At 42.2% G+C, this 27,108-nt stretch overlaps 1 protein-coding gene across 1 annotated transcript; it reads left to right on the top strand.

Annotated features, from left to right (window-relative positions):
• Positions 1-12,568: 12,568 nt before the first annotated feature.
• Positions 12,569-13,743, top strand: LOC307027900 (E3 SUMO-protein ligase ZBED1-like; the record flags this gene model as incomplete). Its single annotated transcript, XM_079662594.1, has 3 exons — positions 12,569-13,066; positions 13,319-13,445; positions 13,556-13,743. The coding sequence occupies exons 1-3, from the start codon at positions 12,617-12,619 to the stop codon at positions 13,741-13,743; spliced, it is 765 nt and encodes a 254-aa protein (XP_079518720.1). The 5' UTR covers positions 12,569-12,616.
• Positions 13,744-27,108: the final 13,365 nt, after the last annotated feature.

Genomic DNA, 27,108 nt, shown 5'->3' with positions numbered 1-27,108 from the left:
CATGGAAGGATCACATTGAATATCTGTGCAAAAGGACCAAACAAAGAATTTATTTTCTCCACCGTCTTAGGTCTTTTGGGGAGAGCAGAGAAATTATTCTGTTGTTCTTTACATCTGTGACCTTGTCTATTCTGCAGTACTGCAATACTACCTGGTACAAATGTTTGTCAGCAGCTTTAAAATCAAAACTGCTCCACCTGTTAAAAATCTGCTCAAAGATTGTTGGTCAACCCTGTCAGAGACTCTATGACTCAGCCTATCAGAACAAACTAGTGAGGCTGTCCAACAACATCATCTCTGACCCAAACCATGTTCTGAACAGTGAATATGAACTACTACCATCTAATCGGAGATACAGGGTCCCACGTTTCAATAAAGTCAGACTGAAGCACTCCTTCGTGCATCAGTCAATCCTCACAGTAAACACAGAGCTAAATCCCAGATCAAATGCACGCTGAAGGCTCTTTGAGCATGTTTTCTCTCACTGATTGTGCTGTTATGTTAAATGTTTGTTGTTTGTGTTTCATGTATTGTGTCTGGATACTTTGTTTGTTGATGTTGGACATGGAGCTGCTGTGACGCAAGTCAAATTTCAGACTTGATCTGACCAATAAAGTATAATCGTATCGTAAACTGGTGCTTATCCAGCCTTGTTTACTCATCTAAGAAATCAGTGACTTTGAGTTCTGTTTTATTTATAGTATATGAAACGAGATTGAAATCATGTAACCATTTTTGTGTGTTTGAGTGTTTGTGCTACTAAAAAGTATTTTTCCTTTTTCTCCATCAGAAAGAATATACATCATACGCCCAACAGCACACATACGTCAGAACAAGCATGCAGTGAGAACATTGTGTTTACATTGAGAATAAAAAAAGCTGGTGGAATAATGCAGTCTAAATGTGATATATACCCCAATTATGCATTCCACAGATTTACATAACAGAAAAAAACAACAACTTCAATTAGCACATGAGCAATGACTGCTGGCATTTGATTGCAGTGGGGTGGGGGGATACACTGGACAATAAACACAATTTACAAGATGTTTAATTTTGTGTTTGGAAAATTGAATCCTCTGGCAGTGAGAAATATGCTGCGTGTTTGTGGGAAGAAGGGGTGGTTGTGATTGATTGGAGGAAGCTAATCTATGTTTGTTTGCCCCGCACAAGCTACACAACCCAACCTTTAAATCTTGGATAGCATAAGCCGACAGAAAGCAAATGGCTGCAGAGTAGTGAAAGAGGCACAGGAGGAGTTCTTGTGTGCAATTTTGTTGACGTTCGACCTAATCAAGTCTACCTCTGACATACGCGGATCCCCATGGAAATATAGGGATTCATCATCTTTTATACTCCACGGTCCACCGTCCCTGAGTACGAGGAAATAATTTCAGTTTCTCCTCTTGATGAGCTTCTACTCATGGGCAATTATTTCAACACAATAGATGGCACATTGGTGAACAATGCTGCCACTGCTGTCCACAGTGTGAGAGAGACAGACATGGAGGGAGAGCTTATGAACCTCCCACCGCCATCAGAGCCAGAGAGTGCGGGCGAGAGAGCTCCAGCATTGACTAATTTGTGTTTTGCAAAACATGACAGCATGAAAATTGTAATGGAAACACATAAACTAACATTGATTGGGTTAGACTTTTTCTGATGACCAGATAGGAGCAATGATGAGTAAAAGACAGAGTGAAAAGCAATTTGGTAAATAATACCAAAGCCAAAAACCAACACAACCTTGGATTTGTGTTTGCGAAAAACAGTACAAGAGTGGCAAAGACAATCATTTAGAAATAACATTATCGTATATAAAGTAAAAAAAAAACAGTCTGAAACCTTAAGATTTTGCTTGCAAGACTCAACAATTGAGTCGAACACATACTGTACGAATATCAAGATTGTCTCAGGAGTGTCGACAGCTAAAATGAACCTCTTATTATTCAATGTTCATAGACACTTTATCAGTTTGAGTGACTGATTTAGATTCCCCAAAGTTTGGTATATCCGTATTTTAGAGTTATGTGCTTGAGGAATTATAGAAACGTATAACGTAACTAGCATACAGTCCCATATATGGTTTTGTCATTTTTCTTTAATACAAAAAACCCTTTTAGTTTATTGTTATTGTTACGTGCCAGGCAGGCTGTACTTGTGTGGTTTTCCTTCCCTCCTGTGTTTTCTCTCTTCTCCCTGTCTTCTGCACAGCTAATCAGCAGCTGATCGGTATCTGCCTGTGCACCTGAATCTGATGGCTGATTGGATCCTCTCACCCTCAGCTGGCCTATCAGCAGCCAGGGCCAACCATAAAGGAGGCACCCAGGAAGTCTTCTCTCTCTCTCTCACCCTGGGCCTGTTGCTGATGAGGAGCCTGCAATTGAATGCCATGAGTAGAAAGTCATTCTACTTATTTTGTTCTGTCTGATCTTTGTTAATGTGTGTGTGTTGAGAGGTCGGGGAGTTGGGTAGGTCTGGGGTACCCTGTACATTTATCATCACGTAGGTAACTAATGTTAAGACACACTAGGTTAGCGGATTGTTGCCACCCCTGTATTTTTTTTTCCAGCTCTGAGTAGTTTAGTTAGTGAGGGTTTTTGTTTGAGTTTTGGTTTCAAAGGATAGATGTAGAGATAGGCCTGGTTTTGTTATGCTTATTTCTTTTGTTTGGCAAAATCTCCTTTGACTCCTCCTCCTCCTCCTCCTCACACAAAGAGTATTTCTGTTTAAATTATGTTCAGTAGGTTTACAAGTAACAAACCTTTTGTCAGCCTTTACTCTGACTCCCTCATAATTATTGGTTGTTGTGTGTTATTGTCTCCAGGTCCCCTAGACCTTAGTGGAGACGTAACAGTTATATACTGTAGGGGCCCATGTTTAATAAAAGAAAACTCCTAAGTGCTTTATCAATAGAGTGGTGCAGTGACGCGTCCTAAAACCCGGGAGTAACTTAGCATTTTACCACTTCCGGTTCCCTCGACAAAAAAGCATTGCAATTTCTCCATAGGATTTTGGAAAATAGCTCCAAATAAGGTCTGTGTTTGACACAAATTGAAGAGACGGATCACGTTTTGTTCTACGACGTTAAATACATCAGCAGTGACCCCACTGGTGATTTTTGAAGAGTTTACGTGTTTGAAAAACAATGGTTGTTAATACTAGAACCGCCAGAGGTCGCTGTATACCTAAAACCGCCAACGGGTAAAATGTACCCGCTATTGATTTTCAAGGTACAATTTTCTTTTATTTATCATACAGAACAGTGAGTTTTGATCGCACAGGGATGAAATGTGGATGTGTGTGGACTCTCAGCTTTTCATATGATATAGTTTTTGCAGATAACATAAAATATCGCTAAGAGTGCTGATTTAAACGCTTGGTGTTAGACTTGTGTTTTGTTTAGGTACATATCTATCGATCTATCCGTAATGTTCTGTTCTATGGACATATAATTGTCTACATAAACAGACAACACGGACTACTTCTCTCATTCCGAGTGTCCATCTTTATTCAACTGGCATGTAACCTGCACACATGCATTACGTCCTCAACGTGAGCTCAGTCATCCAAGATGTTACGCTATCTATAACTATCTTTCTATCTATAAGGAACCGCAGTAGACAAAAGGCGTTGCTATAGCAACAGGTCATGTTTACGCTGCATTTTCTATGAGGTAAATATTACCCGCTGGCGGATATAGGTATAAATGGCATTTTCTTTGGCGATTTTTTCAATCTGACTTCATTTGTTGTTGACAATTGTTAACAACAGAGGGTGCTACATAACACATTTTCAGGAAAAGTCACGGACTGGGAGACTTTAATATGTTATCGGAAAAAAGTGACATACAATCAAAAAACAGCTGCGGGTAAAATGTACCCGTTGGCGGTTCTAGCGTTAACAAGTGGCTGAATAGGACTACAGAAGTTGTCGAGGCCGTTGTACGTCATTACACCGAACACGTAAACACTCCCGCTAAGTTTGTTTGCCTGAAAGCAAGTACTTGCCTCTTGCAAACTGCTCAAACAAACGCTTCAACTTGTACAATTTTGAATCTGTATTTTTTAAAATATGGATCTTAAAGTGGACCTATCATGCTATATTTGAATAATATAGTGTAGGACCATACCTATATAAGGCATATTTATACTTTTTATTTTTCAAAATACCAAACAGATCCTGCATTTGAGCAATTCCTCATTTCGCTCAATTTAACACTGTCTTTGCATGGGCTGATTCTGTGAGAACAGCACCATCTACAGGCCTGGCATAGCGTCTCCAGCGCTTTTGAACGGCAATGTCCGTGGCTGTCTCCTCCTGATTGGTGGAGTTGGCCCAATAGCCGTAGCGCCACTTCTGTGACGTCATAGAATTGTTCAAATCTGGATCAGTCTGTATCAGATCCATTCCAGCCCCTTTTTAAGAGATTTGGGTATTGAGGAAAATAGAGAGGGTTGTGTTTTCTGACACTTGGTGAGTTCCCTGGAACACAGGGGACACATATTCATGTGTAAAAGACGTACAAAAGTGAATTTTGCATGATAGGTCACCTTTAAGTTGGCGCGACGTTGAAGCAGCGACCCTGCTGTAGTTCGTTTATAGCATAACGTTAGCATTTTGCTTCTGGCGATTAGATTTACGATTATAAAATTAGGGTAGACATGTGGAGATTATCCGACTGAACAAAAGTGATCCGTCTCCCTTAAAGAGCCTGTGACAGCATCCCAACAACTGTTCTGCAATGAAATATTGGGCTACTAGTCATCTCGAACCGTCAGTTTAAAAAAGAAGGTGCGATACCATTCCGATAAATGTCAATCATTTCGAACATCGCGGGGAAATTCCTTTGACTCATTTTGAAGTTTTGGGGGAAGCCGGAAGTGATGTCAATGCGGGAACGCTTCACTGCGCGGCGAGAGAGCCAAACACGGACAAAGTGTGTTGTCATGCGTAGAAATGGTGAATTACTGAGTTTAGGCACGTTAATAACGTTTTAATGAAGTTGACTACAGTATATTCATATTTGTCAGTGCTTTCATGTCAATTCAGCGAACATAAACATAAATGATCGTGGTGAAGATGATGATTAAATTAGGATTAAAAATCGGTCGTGAGAGCTGCTGAATTTCCTCCCGTAGGATGTGACATAAAAACAAATCGATTATTTTTGTGGTTTTAAACTCAAGTGGATGAAACCACATTTATTAGTGCTTTGATGTCAATTCCGCGAACATATAATACATTTAAATGATCGTGAGGATGATGATTTAAAATTGTTTGTTTGAACCGGTCTGAATTTCCTGATGAGAAAACAAACCGATGATTTTTGTAGTTGTAGTACACCACCCTTTGGAGTCGACCGTCACGCCGGCGTGATCAGATCACATGACCTGTTCAAGCCGGTGCCGCATAAAAACAACAGTCCGGACAGCATTGCTGTGTGTTTCTGTCGAAAGTACTGGCTTGAAACTATATCCCAGTCTTTGTTTCATGCAAAAAGACCCAGTAAACACGGAGATATGATGATATAAAGTTAATACATTTCAAAAGTATGAAAAATGGAAGCACATATTTGAATATCTTCGCCGTATTTGATCATTTTACGAAACGGGAAATACTGGAAACTGTAGATCCTGCTCAACAGGATGTATATGTGTATTTATGTCGAAAGTACTGGCTTGAAACTATATGCCAGTCTTTGTTTCATGCAAAAAGACCCAATAAACACGGAGATACGATGATATAAAGTTAATGCAAATATATTTCAAAAGTATGAATAATGGAAGCACACATTTTAATATCTTCGCCGTATTTTATCATTTTACGAAACGGAAAATACTGGAAACTGTAAATTCTGCTCAACAGGATGTATTTACCAGGGAGGGGGTGAGGTAATCAGGTAAACGGAGTGTTACGAAGCAAGACGAAAAGAGACGAAGAGGGACGGCGGGAACAAAAGAGAGGCGGCGGGAAATGGAGAGAGACGAAGATATACGAAGACAGGCGGCGGGAGACGAAGAGAGACGGCGGGAGACTGCGATTGAAGTAAAGTGACAGACACACATTGAGAATTTAGATATAGTTAGATAGATTTAGAGTTTTGAAGATTCAACTATGATGAAGAGAACTCTGAACGTGAGTCAAGCTATAAGCTTGTTTTTTGACATGGAGGAGGAGGCAGGAGCCTGAGATGTTGCCCTCTGTGTTGCTGACCAGTGACGGCCGGCCCATAGGGGCGCTAGGGGCGCCGCTCCACCTCTTCCCACATACAAAAAAAAAATTAAATAAAAAAGAAAATTATTTTAAAAATATATATATTTTATATCTTTTATTTTTAATGAACAAGGTAAATATCATACAATTGGTATCAGTAAAATGTATAATCTACAATAAAATCTTGTTTAAAATTGTGTTACGATGTCTAAAGTTACTGATAAGTCACATGTTTCCTGCCTGGCCTTGCCCTTGGCATTAGTTTATCATTACGGGGCGCTGCCCCCGAGCCAAACAGCAGCAACCAGCACGTTGCAAAAGTCTCAATAGTAAACTGTGCCGCCGAAACATAATTTCAGCCAATCAGCGCCGTCAAATATTTTGGTCACGAGGGCGCTCACGTTGGCGTCCACGTTGCTTACGTGCGTTGACGTGAGTTGTTTTTTAGACTCGTGAGGAACTGGGGTAGTATCTATAGTAACGCAGTGTAGGCGGAGCCGTGACGTTCAATGAGCTCCCCAGAAAAACAACACAGCTGTTAGCTCTTAGCACTCAGAGCTCACAGCTCTTCATATCTGTTCAGAAACTAGACGAAAGTTAAACAAGTACAAACCACATACTGTCTGTGTCATGGCGAATACAGTCGCTGGTTTATTTATGTCTGTATAGGCCGTTGTTGTGAGTGTGGACGGTCGGAGCATTTACAACGTTAGCTTAGCCAAATCTCCATTAGAAAACACACATTTGAAAAGGTTTTTCGCCTGCCGTCTGTCTGCAGACATGTCAAAGCCTTAATTCATGGTTTTTACTATCCGGTATCAGTATGTTGTTACTTCGGCATCATTTTGAAACGTGTATTACAATTAAATCACGGTCAAATATGTTCATCTTGTTGTAGTTGTAGACCCCTTGACAGCGATTCTCTCTCTAGTTTAGCATACTCAGCCCGACTCAGCCTGGTTGTTCCTGGCCCTAGAACCACGATTTTATGGGGCCATTACATCACCAGAAGTCCCAATTTAAGGGGTCATTTCTCCCCAAAAAATAATTTTTACTCACTATATCAACAGCCCCACCAAAAATATTTTCCACCAGCCGCCACTGTTGCTGACTGAAACTGCTTTGAAGCGTGGCACAGATAAAGACAGAAAAAACAGATTTTTGTACATAATGTGTATATATATATTTGTAATAACACTTAGAGTGAATGAAATCCCATGTAGCTTTTAAATGTTTTGTTGTGCCTACTGTGTCACTGTTGACAGAACTTGAGAAATTAGGAAAAAAGCCTATGGATACACCTGTTATTTGTTCATAAAATGTGTATATAGGTTCATGCTACCTCAATCAAACTTTCACATTATCATAGTGACATCCCATGCATCTATTTCCAGCTTTCAAATGGTTTCGTTGTGTATGTTTGTGTTACCTATATGAAAAATAATATCATTGTCAAAATCTGTTTTTATGTTCTTTTGTGATTTTGTGTCCAAAATGTTCATATAATATCTCAAAATGAAATAAATAACTATCAGGTTATATAGGTGAGGTTGTCCTTAAAAAAAAGATACCAAACATGGATAGCCAAACATTTCTTAATGGGGTTTAGTAAGACAAATCAAAAGTATGCAAAAACGGCCAAATTAGCCCAGGACTCCAAAGGGTTAAACATGTGGGGGGTTTTTTTACCACAATGTTGGGGAAATTAATGGATAAAATGCACGGATTATTATTATTATTCCCACTCCGATCGGGACACTAGGTCCACCGTTTCTCCCGCAGCGAGGCTCCCCCCGTTGACAGTTTACGTGGGCTGGGCTGGGTGCAGTAGCGGACTGGCCATCGGGATGAATCCCGATGGTCCTGTACCGAAGTGCGCCGGTCGGATAAGTCACTAGCACATCCCCCACTCCTCCACTTGAAAATGTACTAGCGGTATCGAAGTGGGCCGGTCGAGAGACCCGGGATGATTTTTAGTCCCAGTCCACCACTGGCTACATGACTGTATTATCGCCCATATTGACACACCTGATTCCTAAATTTCTAACAGACACAACATAAACCGATCCTTCAGCCTCATATGAGCTCTCAGACACGTTCAAAATTAAACTGTCATCGCTGTCTGAGCTTGCTGCTGTGTGCGCCATCGTGCGTTTCAATCAGGTTTACATGCAGATGCTGGGATCCTCAACGGTGCAGCTGGAGCGCTGTGCCCGCAATGATGTCACACATAATTTGGCGGGACTTGAAGAATCCCCGAGAAGATACAGAAAATGGTCAACATTGAAGGGCAGATTAATGGTTATCAAAGTACAAATATCAAAAATCAGTTCAGTAACGGTTTTCAAGGGGACAATATTTACTCAAATTGATGGGTTTGGATGATGGGGGAAACTCGTGTCACAGGCTCTCTAAACCCCACGGAGCCGTATCCGGGCCCGAAATTGCGTAATTTGCAGGAAACAACGTCTAAGGAACCTTCATATTTAAAAAACTATGAATGTTGTATATCCATATAACGGGAAAAAACTCATTTAACTGATCTTTTTAATTTTAATTTTTTTTAAACTCAAAATGCTAACAGTGAGCCTCTGAATTAGCCTTGAGCGAAAAATGCTAACCTATTACTGCACCGAAAATCACTCCTAGCACCCTTATTACTTATCCTAGCTGCACAATCAACACATCGTTTATGATCGTAAGGAGACACAGAATGTAATGGTACCCACATCGACACTCAAAGATTACAAATTCTGAGAAAATAACAAAAAACTACATCAAAACGGCGCTAGGTAGCCCAAAACGCTAACATGGCTTACCTTGGTCTTTGTCTGGTCAAAACTGGTCTTCAATGGTAATAAAACGATAAAAACGATGGTGTAGTTAATCCATAGGTTAATCCAATGTGTCTGTATCCCCTTTGAAATGTTCTGATAATCCATAAGTAATAAAAACTACTTTTCCATTTCCAGAAATCAGAGCAGGGATATTCCTACGCTCTGCAACAAGATTGAATGTGCAGAGACACCAGCTTTTTTTTTTAGCATGAGAGTTTATGGGACAATTTCCTATGGGCATAAATGTCTCATAATTATTTGTGTGAACATAAAAACAATGTGTGTAAATATGTGATTTGAACATGTAAAACACCATCCACAAATGCATTTAAAAGATTTGCAAACTCACAAATAAATGTGCAAGTGTAAAACGGATCTGCAAATACGTTAAATATTTTCATAAATAAAAAAAAGATCTGTGAATATCTCTTTAACATTTACACTCTAACTTTAACTTTCGATCAGGCATTTGTGAATCCAATTTGTATTTGTCGACCAAAAATGCGCTTGCAGATCTCAAATCTCTGCTCGTGGATCTCACATTTCTGCTTGTGGATCGTCTTTTTACACACATGGAATTTTGAGACATATTTTCCTCCGGTCTCCGCTAAAATCTACTCATGTCACTAGGTTATTTACGGAAACCACGTGATGGCCTGCTGATGCGGCATTTCCGCATGATTTCAAAGTAAGAGCATGATGGTTTGTTTAATGCTCTGTTTTTTTATTATAATGAACAGCGGAACGTTAGATGCATTCTTACTTCACCATCATCATCATCATCATCATGTTATAGTGATACAGTTAGTTTGTGTTAGTTTATTGGTTCAATATAGCATATATCGAGCACTTTCGTTGATGTTGAAGTACAGGCTATACGCCACTTTCGGATCCCGGGGGGAGCAGCTGGCAGCGAAGCAGCCCAGATAAAACTCTTTCTTCATTGTTTGTTGTGTATTCAGTAAAGCGGGTCAAAGTTACAATGTAAAATTGTAAGTACAATGTAAAGTCCTGTACTCTGCAGGTGCCGGTAAAGAGCAATACAATGACAAAACCTTTCCAAACAAAACAACTAGTAGGTAGGTACTGTATGTAGACAGGCAGGCAGATAGAGAGGTAGATAGACAGACAGATGGATATCCATAGGCGGCATGTGAGGCTCAGGTTTGGGAAGGCTAAATAACTTTTTTTACCTGACGCTGCCAGCCTCCGGCATATATAGAAAATAGATCAACTCAGTGAAAGCACCGCCTGCTGACCAATCAGAGCTCAGTGTGCGGAGTTTAAATCTATCAAGTCATATTACAGGAGAAAGGAAATACAGTTTAAACTGCCGTAAAGACGCCGACGTGTTGCACTTATCATTCATATCACATCATCAATCAGATCATCAATCATATAATATCATAATATATCATATTTCCTTATCTGAGTCAGCTTCTCAAGCCGTATCTGGCCGTGCAACACTTACATTGTCACCTACTGTATGCAGAAGTGTTATTTTAAGTAACACATTAGGTTGACGAAACACTCAACTCAAATGTAATTAAAGTCAGATCCACTCGTGTCTAGATGGGGCAGTGATATCATAAAACTGTTGTACGCTTTCAAACACTTTATTTATTTTTTATCCAGTTGTTCTGTATTCACCTTGCAGGTGCAACTATGTGGCTTGTATCCTGGATTATATGTTTAAATCATGGATGTTTAAAGTTCATATTTGTCAAATATTAGTTTACTTTTCATAAATGAAGTATGACGCTGCGCTGTCAGTACACTTGTCCCAGATACGGCTCTGACTTGTCCCTGTTTGTGATAGGTCAAATGTTGCTAACCCGCCCCTTCACGTGAACGCTTTCAGCTGGAGAGAGAAACCCCTGCTTGATTTACAGAGTTGATAACTAGCGTCGTAGGACCGCTTAGCGAGATCTCGTTTGTTAGGGTTAGTAAAGATAACTCAAACATATCCAGGGTATGTTGAACTGGCTTCGTAGTACAGGGCACAGGTGGCTGCATAGCAGCGCTAATTTCAAAGACACAAACATTATACATTATATTTTTATTTTACCAGGATGCAGTGACAAAAATATTTGGGAAGGCTTAGCCTTCCCTAGCCTACAGTACCCACCGCCCCTGTGGATATCATATATAGATAGATACGAGGGCTGTGCAATTTAATTGATCCTGCGATATATATCGATATTTTGTTTCCCGAGAAAGTATCGATATTTCAGCCGCGGGTATCGATACATTAAGTCCCATTCAAATCCCCCGTGTTCCGCCTGGCACTCTGCTCGCTGCTCATCCCCGCCCCCGTTCGCTTTGCATGAAGAGCGATTACGTCAGCCAGCCGAGCCGCTAGTGTCGCTGTAGAGCATTTTCTAGCTACACAGACGCCGGTGTCTTCTTCTCGCAGTGAGTGTGAAGCGGTTCAGGAGAATGGCGGCAAACATTAACCCAGCACCTTCGTGCTTAAAAGCAGATGTGTGGGAGCACTTTGGCTTTAAAAAGAAGAAGGAAAGCGACAATTTAGATAAAACTATGGCGGTTTGCAAGCTGTGTCACACAAACGTGAAATACTCTGGAAATACCACTAACCTACGAACCCACCTACAACGTCACCACCCGGACAAGGTAATGCTAACTGGGGAACTCAAGAAGCCGCGGCGTGACCCAAAACAAACCGTGCTGGACAGCGATGGCGGTTGTTCCCACAAGTTCCCATCTACTTCACCAAGGTCGCAGAAGATTACAGAGTCCATTGCCTACTTTATTTGTCAGGATTTGAGACCTTATTCCGTGGTGGAAAACATAGGCTTTCGGCGCATGGTGAACGCGATGGAGCCCCGCTATCCTGTTCCAACTCGCCAACACCTCACCAAGGTTTGCATTCCCAGGCTGTATGCTCAAACAAAGGCACACGTCAAAGCCTCCCTGGGCAAAGCGGAGAGAGTTGCCCTGACTTGCGACGGGTGGACCTCGCGAACAACTGAAGAATATGCCACCGTATGGTATGTCACGGCCCACTTTATTAATGAGGAATGAGAGCTTGTTACGTATGTATTACAAACCAGGGACATGCCCGAGAGCCACACCGGACACAACCTGGCAGAACATCTAAGAAAGGCCCTCGCTGAGTGGGAAATCACAGAAAAGGATCCAGTAATTGTCACTGACAACGCGTCAAATATGACATTAGCAGCTGAGGAGGCAGCGTTCACACTTCACGTCAAATGCTACGCACACACCCTAAATCTGGCTGCACAACGTGCCCTCAAAATCACAGCAGTCGCACACCTGTTGGGAAGAGTGAGACGCATTGTGAACTTCTTCAGACGAAGCACCACAGCCAACCACATGCTGAAACAGAAACAGAGGCTTCTACAACTACCAAAGCACAAGCTGATGACTGACGTGGTTACAAGGTTTGTGCGTAGTTACTATTCAATTGTTTATTTTGTTTTTATTACAAATGTATTTTGTCATTAATAAATAAATTTAAATAAATCTATAAATAAAGTTTCTTACTTTTATTTAACTACAGGTGGAACAGTGCACACGACATGCTGGAAAGATTCCTTGAGCAACAACCGGCCATCTGTGCAGCCCTGCTCTCGAGTGAGGTGAGGAAGACCGAGAAGGATCTGTGCACACTGACTGAGTCAGACGTGACAACAGCTGAAGAAGTAGTCAGCGCGCTGAAGCCCATGAAGGAGGCTACACAGTACATGTCCAAGGAGAAGACCCCAACGCTGTCAGTCATCGCACCCCTCCAGGACACACTGATCAATGGACTGAAACCGATCGAAGGTGAATCTGCAGTCATAAAAGAGATGAAGGCTGCCATGTCTGGGGATCTTCAGAAGAGGTACATCGACCTCAAGGCAACTCTCCATGCATGTTCAGCAATGGATCCAAGATTCAAAAGTCTTCCCTTCCTGACTGAGAACCAAAGACAGGAAGTTTTTGATGGACTGATTGCAGAGGCTCAGGATCAGCCAATGCCATCAGAGGTAAGGCAATGATGGTACTGCTAGGTTTAACCCTTGGCCTTGTATCCTATGTAACATCTCCTGGTGAGAGTAAGCATAGGCCTAAATAATACATTGTTCAAAGTTTAAAAGGCAAATCCTACAACGTTAACTGTTTAAAAAGCATAAATACTATAATGTTAACAGTTTTAAAGGCATAGATTTTAAATACACTAATTAAAAGATGTATTGCAGTGAAAGCTCATGAATTTCATGTTGACCTATTTCATTTAGTTGTCACTTTGGAGTGTGGTCGAAGAGGGCACAGGAACATTTAATGGTAGCGCTGATGAGGGGATGGCATCCGAAGAGGAGAATGTAGATGATGGTGTGCGATTCAAGGAAGGAGAGAGCAGTCAAGGTCAGTATCACCCATTGTTATCCAGTGAAGCACACTGTGTTGTCTGAACCTCTGAGTAGGAATTATGGAATGTGATTAACTATAAATAATGTGTGTTTATTTATTTGAAGGTCAGCATCCTCCACCCAGGAATCCAAAGCCGTCTTGTCCACTGGCTGCCCTTCTTGGTGGTGAACGATACGGTGGTGGAGCACAACCCAAGACAAATACCCAAGAGAACCAGGCCAAGGAGCAGATGACCCGCTACAAGGAGGCAGATCTCTTGGAAGTGAAAGAAGATCCACTGGTCTGGTGGTAGGAGCACCAGTATGAGTATCCACTCTTGTCACACCTTGCTAAAAGGTACCTGTGCATCCCTGGCACTAGTGTCTCCCTGGCACTAGTGTCTCCTCGGAGAGGGGCTTCTCTACCGCCGGAGATATCGTCACTGCTCAGAGAAGTGCACTTCTCCAAGACCACGTTGATCAGATTATATTCCTGAACAAAAATCTGAGTAGAATGTAGAGAGGAGCCTGTTTAGTGTTTTTGGCTTAAATGTTACTCCTTTGGACTTTAATTATTGGCAGGTACATTTTACATTAAATGTTGTTCTTAGTGACTTGAATTATTGGCAGGTACATTTTACATTAAATGTTGTTCTTAGTGACTTGAATTATTGGCAGGTACATTTTACATTAAATGTTGTTCTTATTGGCTACCTCATATTCTGTGTTAAGCTACAAATGCTGTAAAAACATCTGTTCAGAACAGGCCACCTGCTGCACCTTTTAATTCTCCATTGTCCATTGTGATACTGCACTTTATGTACTTACGTTTCAAAGGCTTGCAAGCTACAGTTTGCACTGTTTCAATAAATGAAACAAATTTTCTCACCACATTTTTGATTCATTTTGTCCAGCATTTGCATGCTGTAGACTCTCTGTCTAGTCAGAGCTATATATTGTATAATTGATGCTTTCAGTTTTCAGTTGAATTAATTAAATCTAAGTCAATGGAACACTCACAATGTTACAACCCGGCTCCTGGGCGGTAACAAAAAGCAGGGAGGCGAGACGAGGGTTGTAAATAAAGAGCCGTTTATTTTAAATGCCACACAATGATCCAGCAGCACCAGCAACAGATCCCCGAAGCTGGCCCGACGTGAGTGCCCAGAGGAGTGAGAGAGATGTATCCGGCTGGGCTCCTCCTATATACTTTTCCCAAGGTGTAGCTCATCAGGCAGGTATCCTCCCCGACAGGTGCAGCTAATCACCACCGGAACCTGTGAACACCCACAAAGCACAGACAAACAGACGGCACCCCACGTAGTGTGGAGGGGTCGTCACACTCCCCCCCCATAAGAAAGGAGTTCCCCTAAGAACACCGTTAACTATCTAAATAGCTAGGAGCTCTTCTCCGACATTTGTCCGTGGACAGAAGACCACTCTGGTCAGTCCCTTGACCCAGCACCTGGAAGAACCCGGAATGTCCTTCCATATACCGCAAACTAGCCCTTGGCAACGAACCAAAGACCTGACCCCCAGGTCGCTGCCGAATTGGCTTACCCGTCTGACATGATTTAACGTGCCGATACACATCTCTCTACAGACCAGGCCAAAAGACATACCGCAACATGTAACCACATGTTTTACGCACACCCCGATGTCCCGAATGCCCATGCGCTTTCCTGAGGACCTCCTCACGAAATCTGACAGGAACCACAATCTGATACACTGGCCCACCAATGAAGCCTTTCCCACGTGACCACCACTTTCTGACCAGCAATCCCCCTTGCAGCTGACAACCACTGGTGACACCATTTCCATCCTCGGTGGAGAGAACCGCCTCAAAAAAACGGACTGAGGGAGACATCCGCTTTCTGCTCTACCACCAACTCACTGCGGGATACAGACAACAACCAGTCAGGAATAACCACAGAATCTATCTCACTGACCTCTTCCCCCTGCCCAGACTCCCCCTGTGCACGGCTCACAGCCCGAAACACAGAGCAAGCCACAAACACTCCAGGAGAGCACTTAACATTCTCCTCTGCGTTACCAGTCACAGTGGGTGAAGATGACTGCATGGTAGGTGGTGGACCCTCAAACCACACACGGCTGCCAGCCAGGCCGTTACCCAGGATAATATCCACACCTTCAATCTGCATTACAGGACGGACCCCCATGGCGACCTCACCCTGCACCAGACCAGAGTTAAGCACAACAGAATGCAGAGGAACAGGCACAACATTCATTCCCATACCTCGCATCCGGACGAAATCCCCAGTTCTAGATTTGTCCGAAAACGGTAACAGAGCTCAGAATGTATGAGTCATACGATGCAGTGTCTCTCAAAATCTTTACCGGCACGCTGATATCACTTCCCACCAATGACACGTATCCGGTTGACAAAAATGCAGAAAACAGTGGTTCCTTCACCCCGCAAGGCTCATTAATCTGCTGACAGGGAGAGATGACAGGTAAGGGTACCACAGATACAGCACAAGCAGCAGAGTTAAACTGGCCTACACAGTTCCCCCTGCTAGCCTTAGCTTTTGGACAGTCAGCCTTCCAGTGCCCTCTCTCCCTGCAGAAATGAACAATTTCCGAATCACCCTGTGGCTGACCTCGTATCTCACGCTCAGGTTTACCCCAGTGCGGATTAGCTTTCTCTTCCCATCTCCCTGCTGCACGATACATACCCCCTTCATCCTGGACCCTGAAGTCGCGGCCACCCCTGTGCGTTAGCACATAATCATCTGCCAGAGCAGCAGCCTCTGCAGCAGTTTTTACCTTTCGCTCGCTGATGTAAACCGCAATGTGGCTGGGCAAAGAATTTTTAAAATTGCTCCAACACCATCAACTCACATAACGCGACATACGTATCCACTTTCAAGGAGTTACACCACCTACGGAAAGAGGTAACCAGGTCCCTGGCAAACTCAACATGTGTCTGCCTGTCAGACATCTCCCAGGACCGAAACCTCTGTCGATAGGCCTCAGGGACCAACTCGTAAGCCTTAAACACAGCAGTTTTAACCATCAGATACACTTTGCTGTCTGCCACCGTTAAAGCAGAATAAGCTTCCTGGGCCCTACCTGTTAGCACACACTGCAGCAATAAGGTGCTATTAGCCTCTGACCATTCTCTGCTCTCAGCCACCTGCTCAAATAAGGAGAAAAATGTATCTGGATCCCGCTCATTGAATTGAGGCACAACCTGCAGATTACCGGCAACGTCAAAAGGAGCAACTCCACCAGGGAAATTAGAGGCCTGACTTGCACCGCCAACAGGAAAACCCAACCTCCGCTCCTCTAACTCAAGCCTCTTAATTTCCAGCTGCAACACCAACAGTCTCTCTCTCTCTCTGCTCAAAAGTTAGGTCCGTATCACGGCAGCCAGACATGTTGACACTGTCTCTGCCAGGATCAACAGTATCTTTCCCCCCTTTGAAAACACCTTGCTCGAACAGATTTTCTCTAACAATCCCTCTTATGTTTTCCTTCATCCTTTTATCCCCAACATCCAAACGAAAATGTTCAGCAACACTGACCAGCTGCTCACCTGAGAAACCCTGCAGTAGCTCCTCTGTAGGCGCTCTCACAAACTCCTCCACACTGTCCATCATAGCACACTGTATGCACACTAACGCTACTACACAGCCTTCACGCTACCGCAGCCTGTCCCTCTAACTGCCTCACAGTACCTGGCTAAACTCCCCGCTAGTCTTCAGGTGCTAGTTATGGCGGGTACTTACGCACTAAATACCGTAAGCTCGGTGAAGCGACCAGAAAACCGGCAACTGCACCTGCAGCCTAGGCGTGCTCCCGAGCTAATAGCTCTAACCACTTTCACACCGCACTAACAGCCCCCCCTACGACCTCCAAGGGAGACCGTACTATACCTAACAGGGACAGATACCACGGTAACTAATGATACTGTGGTCATACTCGCTGCCATACAATCCCTGTGCATTAACACTGCAAAACACTCACCCCCGTAACGCTACTCCCAAACAATCAGCTGCAATCAATGACAACAGCAGCTGCGCGAAATCCGTCCCCACAACGGACATCCAGTTTGCACCATAGACTGTTTCCCAGGTCCAAAGCAACGAGCCCCCATCTGTTACAACCCGGCTCCTGGGCTGTAACAAAAAGCAGGGAGGCGAGACAAGGGTTGTAAATAAAGGGCCGTTTATTTTAAATGCCACACAATGATCCAGCAGCACCAGCAACAGATCCCCGAAGCTGGCCCGGCGTGAGTGCCCAGAGGAGTGAGAGAGATGTATCCGGCTGGGCTCCTCCTATATACTTTTCCCCAGGTGTAGCTCATCAGGCAGGTATCCTCCCCGACAGGTGCAGCTCATCACAACCGGAACCTGTGAACACCCACAAAGCACACACAAACAGACGGCACCCCACGTAGTGTGGAGGGGTCGTCACCAAGATCACACTGTCCCTTTAAAAATCTTTCAGAAAATGATGTAAGTGTATCGAATCGTATCGAATCGTATCGTTGGCTGAATATCGTGATATATATCGTATCGTGAGCTGAATATCGAGTATCGTATCGTATCGTGAGATTAGTGTATCGCCACAGCCCTAATAGATACTTCAGTCATCCCAAATTGTGAAATGTGTGGAAACAAGTATAAACACAATAACATTAAATAGCCTACGAATGAAAGCAATAGACAGGAATATATGCATACTGTATACAGTAGAAAGGACACAATGAATATTAAAACATTTAACGTAGCCTTACTATGAAGGCTAAATACGGTGCTTTTCTACATATTACTTTATTACTGCACTGGTAAAGTAAAATTAGGCCGATTAATAAGATGTGAAGTGCTTTGTAACTTTGACCCGCTTGACTGAATACACAAAAAACAATGAAGAAAGAGTTTTATCTTGGGCTGCTTCGCTGCCAGCTCCCCCCGGGACCTGAAAGTGGCGTATAGCCTGTACTTCAACATCAACGAAAGTGCTCGATATATGCTATATTGAACCAATAAACTAACACAAACTAACTGCATCACTATAACATGATGAAGATGATGATGATGATGATGATGATGATGATGATGGTGAAGTAAGAATGCATCTAACGTTGCGCTGTTCATTATCATAAAAAAACAGAGCATTAAACAAAACAAACCATCATGCTCTTACTTTGAAATCATGTGGAAATGTCGTCATCAGCAGGCCATAACGTGGTTTCCGAAAATAACCGAGTGACATGAGTAGATTTTAGCGGAGACCGGCGGAAAATATGTCTCAAAATTCCGTGTGTGTAAAAAGACGATCCACAAGCAGAAATGTGAGATCCACGAGCAGAGATTTGAAATCCGCAAGCGCATTTTTTGTCGAGAAATACAAAATGGATTCACAAATCCATTAGTTATAGTATTAGTTTGTACGTGTTAACGATGAATCTTCCACGCAAACCAAAGTTAGCCATGGAGTGCCACAGGGCTCAGTTCTCGGACCTATTTTGGTTCACATTATATATGCTTCCGTTAGGCAATATTATAAGGAATCATTCTGTAAACTTTCATTGTTATGCAGATGATACTCAACTATATTTATCAATTGAGCCTGATGAAATTAATCATCTAAATAAAATTCAAGACTGCCTCAAGGACTTAAAAACGTGGATGACCTTAAATTTTTTGATGTTAAACACGACCAAAAAAATTAAGTTATTGTACTTCGCCCGAAGAATCTACGAAACAAATTATCTAAAGATATACTAACTATGGATGGCATTAATTTGGCCTCCAGTGAGACTGTAAGGAATCTTGGTGTTATATTTGATCAGGATTTATCCTTTAACACCCACATAAAATCAATTTCAAGGACCGCCTACTTCCATCTACGTAACATTGCAAAAATCAGGCATATCTTGCCTCAAAACGATGCAGAAAAACTAGTCCATGCATTTGTTACTTCAAGGCTGGATTATTGTAACTCCTTATTATCAGCGTGTACCAAGAAGTCAGTCAAGTCGCTTCAGCTGATTAAAAATGCTGCAGCTCGTGTACTAACCAGAGTTAGGAAAAGGGACCACATTACTCCTGTTCTGGCTGCCTTACACTGGCTCCCTATAGAACACAGGATAGAATTTAAAATTATTCTTCTCGCCTATAAAGCCCTTAATGGGCAGGCGCCATCTTACCTTAAAGAACTCATTATACCCTACTGTCCTACTAGGGCATTGCGTTCCAAGAATGCAGGGTTGTTGGTTGTTCCTAGAGTTTCTAAAAGTACAATGGGAGCCAGAGCCTTTTCCTATCAAGCTCCACTTTTGTGGAATCAGCTTCCAGTTTGTGTTCGGGCGGCAGACACCCTATCCGTTTTTAAGAGTGCGCTTAAGACCTTCCTTTTTGATAAAGCTTATAGTTAGGGCTGATTAGATTCAGCTCCTAGTTTTACTGATAGAGGCTTAGTTTGTCGGGGGACGTCTTACTTCTTCCTTTTCTCTGTCTATACCATAGACTGTATAATGGACGTAGTGTCCGTGACGTCACCCATAGGATTCTGCAGAGTTGCCGAGAAGCCCTTAGTAGGCGGAGTCGGCCACTAACGGCTTGACAGCGACGTCAGAGTCTAATCCCGCCTGCTCCAAATAAGGGCAAAGAGGCGGAGCCGAGGCGGGACCTGCTGCCTCCGAATCTGGAAGTAAACAGAGCTAGCTCAGGCTAAGAAGCTAAGCTAACATGAAATACATGCATACCAAGTTACTGCTAACGGTGGAGTTCCCCTATATAAACGTTACATTCATAATCAAATGAGACAATCTGCAAGAGAATTAGCTATATTTTGTTATTCTTAATGCTTGTCATTCACACGTTAAGAAAAGACGGACTCCACCGCCCGGACCTAACGGAGCCGCAGTGGGCTAGCTCCGGGACGCCGGCTGGAGCTAGCCCCCTGCGGCTCCGTTAGCTCCGGCGGCCACCACTGGGATAATTGGGTCCCCTATTAACATTTGCTCCCGTTTAGCATTATGAGCATCATAGCCATAGACCAGAGGTGCCCAGTACGTCGACCGCTTTCGACCGCAATGCTGGTAGATCGCGAGTCATTCATAAATAAATAAAAATCCAGCTCCGTTAAAATAGACAAAACAGGTTTTGATCCCTCCTCCCTTGGCCTCCCTGCCACTTAATTCAAGAGTTGACTTGATTGACAGAAAAAGCGACCTATTGCTTTCCAGTCTGTTAACCCAGAATGCAAAGCGATACAAAATCAGTCAAGTGCCGGGAGAGACAAACAACAAAATGAGTGCGGGAACGAGCAAACAGCTAAAGACATACCACTTCCACACAGAATGGGAAGGAGAATCTTTTTGGTGATGTCACATTCTAAGGTTATTTGCCTTATTTGTAAAGCAAGCGTCGCTCTGCCAAAGAAAGGTAACGTGGAGAGGCATTATCGGAGTGTTCACAAGGCATATGACAGCGACTTCCCTCCGAGTAGCGAGTTGAGAAAGAGAAAGGTCATGTATTATTGCTACACAAACATTATCTCTTAGTCTTAGTGTCGCCAACTCGTTTCTAACATGCAAAAAGACAAACAAATGCGTCTATAGTCGGTGTATTTTCTATCTTTCCAATCCAGAAGAGATCTCTCTCTCCCCCGTCTGTTTGCAAGGGGGCGGGGCAGTTTACACACACGCATCTGCTACATGCACCAACACACGGAGGAGATGGTGGAGAGAAGCGCTCCAAGGTGTGGTTACATGTTACCCGTCTTGAGGTGGACAATGCTCGTCACCAAAAGTGTTTAGCATGTAAGGGCGGTAACACGAGCAATTTGTCTAAACATTTAGCAAAAGTGCACCACATTCAGACGGACGAATGCACCGGGTTCGACTATCTTTCTAGTAGCTCTGTGGCCCCATCCACGAGTAACGTTTCCACGTCAGGTGTTATGTATGCTAGCAGCAACACACGGAGTTAACTACATTATACAAACATGGGTTAATGATTAGAGGTAACTGAGTTATTTATTTTGTTAAAGTTTCAGCTATTCTGTTTCCAGTTCTGTCATAAGATTATTTAATAAGATTTGTTAAAACATTGTTGTTTCTTTTGATGTGAAATATTATTTATTTAATTCAAATAAAAAGCAATGTTAATTTTGTTCACAATTTGTTAAGTTAATTTAATAATATATGTATTTTTGAATCAAGTATTCATCTTTATTGTCTTCATTGTTAGTTTCCACATGCCTAAAACAACCTCAAACTAAATCTAAAAGTTGATGGCTAAATAAGAGCGTTTGAGAAATTGTGCAAGGCACACAGCAGTAGTCCGAATAGTCGATTAATCGTTTCATTAATCTATAGATTAATCGATAATCAAATTAGTCGTTTGTTGCAGCCCTATTGTAGTTATCCCATGTAAAAATAAAACGTGTTATTCAGCAACCCTTGCAATTTGGGATTTTATTTTTGGTTGGTAGACCTCGGTTAGCTGGTCATTTCAAAAGTAGCTCACCAGCCAAAAAAGTGTGGGCACCCCTGCCATAGACTATAAAAGTCTTACCCAAGGCTGAATCATAAACTAAAATGTATATGTATGTATAAAGGGTTATGTCCTTAGCTGGCTAATAAGTAACAAGCTAAGCTACCAAGCACACAAACACCTGTGAACGGGACATGTATAATATTATCATTTTAGACTTCTTGGAAGTTCTGTTAGTAGCCTACATTCAAGCGCACAGCACAACATTTTAATTGTCTGGTATTTGTAACAATATTCCCTAAAAGGCACAATCACCACGAACACGGCTAAAGCTAAAGGGTCAAGTACAGTAACTACAACTAACTAACGTTGTAGCCTCTATGGTTGTAGCCTAGCAGAGTGAACAAGTTGCTGTTAGCTGACAGTGAGGCATGTACATGTCCATCAAAGTGACCACGCCCTAATTTATGCAAAAGCTTTAAGGCTTAATATTAATTAAACAGATGAGTTGAGAAAAAATTCACCCCCCCAATCCATATTCATGAAGGGGGGATCTAACTATACAGAGAATATGTTTTTCTGAACCACGATGTAAACATGTTTAATTCTGCTCTAAAGTTGGGCATTTTAACATTGGGGTCTATGGAAATTGCTCCCTTCTGCAGACTGCTCCTACTGGCCACTTGATGAACTGCAGTTTGAGGCTCTTCCCCAGAGTTTGCCGCTTGGTCTATACCTGTGTACTCTCATGTTCCGATTAACCCAGCTTCCCCAAATGTCTTTCTTTTTGGTGTCTATATACGCCGGGATCCGGAATCATGGATGATCCTGCGGTCCTGTGTCATGGATCGCAATTCCTGGATCTTGAGTCGTGGCTGTGGTCCTGGATCATAAGTCCTGGATGGATATCCTCGTGGATTCATCTTCCTATTATACACACATGCATTTCCAAACATTTGGACTACCTATGTTGCAAATGTATTATCTTTTCAATTTACACACGGCATCTATTGCACGTCTGTCCGTCCTGGGAGAGGGATCCCTCCTCTGTTGCTCTCCCTGAGGTTTCTCCCATTTTTCCCTTTAAACTGTGGGTTTTCTCCGGAAGTCTTTCCTTGTACGATGTGAGGTTCTAAGGACAGAGGGTGTCGTATTGTAATACTGATATTCTGTACAAACTGTGAAGTCCACTGAGACAAATGTAACATTTGTGATATTGGGCTATATAAATAAACATTGATTGATTGATCAAAAGTTGTAAATGTTAAAGAGATATTCACAGATCTTTTTTTGATTTGTGAAAATATTTTGATTATTTGCAGATCCATTTTACACTTGCAAATTTAGTTGTGAGTTTGCAAATCTTTTAAATGCATTTGTGGATGGTGTTTTACATTTACAAATCACATATTTACACACAAATTATTTTTATGTTCACACAAATAATTATGAGACATATCTATGCCCATAATTTCCCTTCGATTCTATTGGCTCTAACGGTCAGGAAGAGCACTTGTTTTGCATCAATCTTGATACAGGGTACTTATTATCTGTTGTACTTTGGATTCCTAACGCTTTTAGTCTACTAACCCATCATCCAAGGTTAGTTTTCACTATAAGTACAAAATATCTTTTGGATGGACACTATCATTTACAGTTTTTTACCATGTTCAATTTGAATTTTCTTTAAAATAAAAAACATCTATATTGATTCTGACTTTTCTACATCCAACTCACAGGTTTATCATTACTTTGAGAAAAAAGAATATTAATTTAACCCTTTTAGAAGGGAAGATATGGTCATTTATTCTGGGAATGTCATTTTCTAGCCTGAAACCTGAAAAACAGGCTTGGGGCCTAACAGGTTAAATGTGTGTCAACCACAGACCATATTTCGAGCTGTTTTCCAAAATCCTATGGAGAAATTGCATTGCTTTTTTGTCGAGGGAACCCATGCGCAGCTTACTACCGGGTTTTAGGACGCGTCACTGCACCACCCTATACTAGTCGGACAATGGACAGTTATAATATATGTATATATGAACACAGAACAGAAGCCTGAGGCAGAAATGTGTCAAATGGACAGGCCAAACACACAGCCATCCAACATTAAGTAAGTGTTCTTCTGAGCATCATCGACAAGAAACTTTCCTGTAAAACGTCTGTTGTACTCTGTAACATAGCCGTGGGAACATGTTTCAAATGGGGGGTGCTGTGGGGATGACACCAGGGCCGGTTTTGACCAATGTGCTGCCCTAGGCAAGATTTTAGCTGGCATTGAAAAACCTCTACAAAAGACCAATACACTACAAAAAGAGAAACGTATTGACATGGTGGACAGCTTATATAAAAAGGCTTCAAATGTATTTAGTATTGCATGAACATGTTTTAATTTAGGGGGTGGACTTCACATCCTCTTGGGGGGTCCGGGGGTGCATCCCGGGAAGATTGTTTTTAACATTTTAAAGTAAAATGCTTCAATCTGGTGCACTTTGAGCGCCCAATTGCTAGAGACTGATCTAGGGGATACAACTCTAAACACCCATATGAAAAAGATCGGTTTGCATTTTAATAATCAAATAATATATGTGAACATAACCAATAACCTACCATAGCCAATAACAAATAAATGTAGGCTAACTTGTTTTATTTTTGTTAACATTTATTTATTTATGCATATTTTTAAATCTCTCCAGTTTTAAACAATATTTTTGGTTTACTGTCCTATAGTATACATTGGAATGATTTCAAACCTGTTTTTATTCAGCCTAATAATTATAAAGGAGTGCCTTGGAAATATTTGTTTACATACATTCTGATCAAAACATTTGAGACCCACTCAACTATCTAAACACTCAGAGTCCTTTACCTCACTGAACCTCTCAGTCTGACAGGAGAGCTCTCCCTCCACATTATTGTAGAAACATCTTCTTATATCCGTTAGCGCAGCAGAAGCTAACAACAATCCCAGCCGGTACCGGTGCACCCCCTCTCTCAATCCCTCTCTCTCTCTCTCTCTCTCTCTCTCTCACGCTGGTGAGCTGCGGGTGCCTGATAAGCCAACATCCCCCACTTTCATCACTTACAGCGCCCATCGTACGGGGCAAATGGAAAATGTAACCGGGGTGAAAAGGCTGTTATCTTTACTTAATTATGAATGTTGTTACATCAAGGCTGAAAATTCATTTTTTTGAAATTATATTTGTATTTAATTTTGTGGAAGTGCAGATCCCCTGTCCTCCACCATGGGGTGCTGCAGCACCCTCAGCACCCCTACTTCCCACGGCCCTGCTCTGTAAACCCAATGTTGTCACAAGGTTATTGACCTGGGGACATTTTCCTCAAGTGGCATCCCAAATATGCTTACACAAGAGTCTTGGGACAAGGTGGGAATTAGCGTCAAACTACAGGGGTCAAGATGTTCTGACAGCGCTGATGGTAGAGGACTGTTGGTGTCATAGTCATCCTGTTTGGGGAATCTTGTTCTCGCCTGACATAAATAAAAGTCATTTGAATCATTGCTTTCCTCTGTCCAAGCAAGGCTGTCCACAAAGATATTTCTTTAGGGTGGCCTGGGGATGCAAAATACCATCTTCTAGGTTTGAAAGTAGCCAGAGACCAATGTTGTTCCTCGTCTTTTACCCTTCTGCTGAGCATGATAAATAATGAAGTAAAGACTGCCCCTTAAATAATCACACTTTTGAAGTCTGGAGTCTTGTTTTAAATTGTCAGCTGAATATGCACTATACACTAAAAAATAGATTTACCTTCCCATCTTCCTTAAGTTTGGTCTGACTTTGGTGCTTTTTGATGACTGATATTCCATTTCATGTGCCTACAATATTTGTCAGACCTCTTGTCCATTTGTTGAATAATTGCCAGTTATAGCCACAAGCCTTCGAAGCTTGCCTCAGGTATTTGTACTCCCTATCCTGATCTTGTTGGTACATGCTGTGCCTGCTAGTACTATTTACCCCTATAGCTCATGTTCTAGCTAGTTTAGATTCTAGTTTAGATTTCCAAGACCAATGTTTGGAGGTTTCTCCAATTTAATGACAGAAGCCACATACTTTTGCTACACAGCAATCATGTAAAAGCATAACATCTCTGCAAATAGAGAAAACAAAGTAGATGCAGTATCTCTCCTGCACATGTGCTCTCTGTGTCTCGAGCAAAACATGTTATTGTAGCAAAACATAATATACCATTATCTGAATATATTAGCAACACATAGGTCTACAATGTGTTCCTTTAAAAAAAAGAATTCTCCTTTATATCTAAAATGAATCAACATCTGATGAATACACAGATTGAGTGATTTTCAAGTTCATTTAAAAGTCACAAGCTGTGTATTCCAAGTTAAAATCACTGTTTAAAATGTTCATCTTGTTTAAGAACCTCTAAAGGTTTGGTGGAAGTGGACATCACATGATCTGAAGTATCAGCCTTAAAGGTCCCATATCATGGCCATTTCTATTGATCACAATTCCATTTTTGAGGTCTAATAGAATAGATTTATCTTGTGCAATTTTCCAAAATCACATTGGTTTCTCATACAGCATCTCTGTATAGTGTGTGTATTCACTATCTGTCCTAAACGGCTTGTTGGAGCTCCTGCTCACCCCCCCAAAGATATGCTATGGTTATTTTCCCACATGGAAGGAATATATATGAACCTATATATTTTTAATATGAAGCTCAGCGCAAGTTCAGGCAGGAAGACCTATCACTTCGTATTGCACGTCATGGCAATACTCGCTCCCTTCACTAAATGATAGGGAGCGCCACTCCTCAAGCTAACCTATCACTTCCCTCCATTCACAAGCCTAATTATCTTACCTGTTAATCTCTCTATATATGCTCTCCCCTTTTCCATCAGCTGTCTTCCAGGTGTCAACGCGCAAGCAGCAGCAGGGCTTCGTCCCAGCTCCAGGTCAGCTCCGCGGTCTTGCGGATTAAGCTACAGGCGGCGTTCCCCAGTTGGCTAGCGGTTCTAGCCGGCCACCCCGCAAACCCGGACGCGGAAGGAAAAGACAAGGACATCGGGCTCCACAGAAGTTCCTCCGGCTTAATGGAAAGGGGCTACTTCAGGCAAACAATTGACGCACGCCTTCAGTCGAGAGAGAGCATCACTGGCATCAGGGCCGCTCTAATGCGGCGCTTCCGGCTTCACGCGGAACGGGCCCTCATCGCTCGCGAAGCTTCACC

This window comes from Notothenia rossii, assembly GCF_949606895.1.
Source record: "Notothenia rossii genome assembly, chromosome: 2".
Classification (NCBI taxonomy): Eukaryota; Metazoa; Chordata; class Actinopteri; order Perciformes; family Nototheniidae; genus Notothenia; species Notothenia rossii.
Note: the sequence above shows the minus strand (reverse complement) of the source record. Positions and strands in the feature narration are given on the sequence as shown.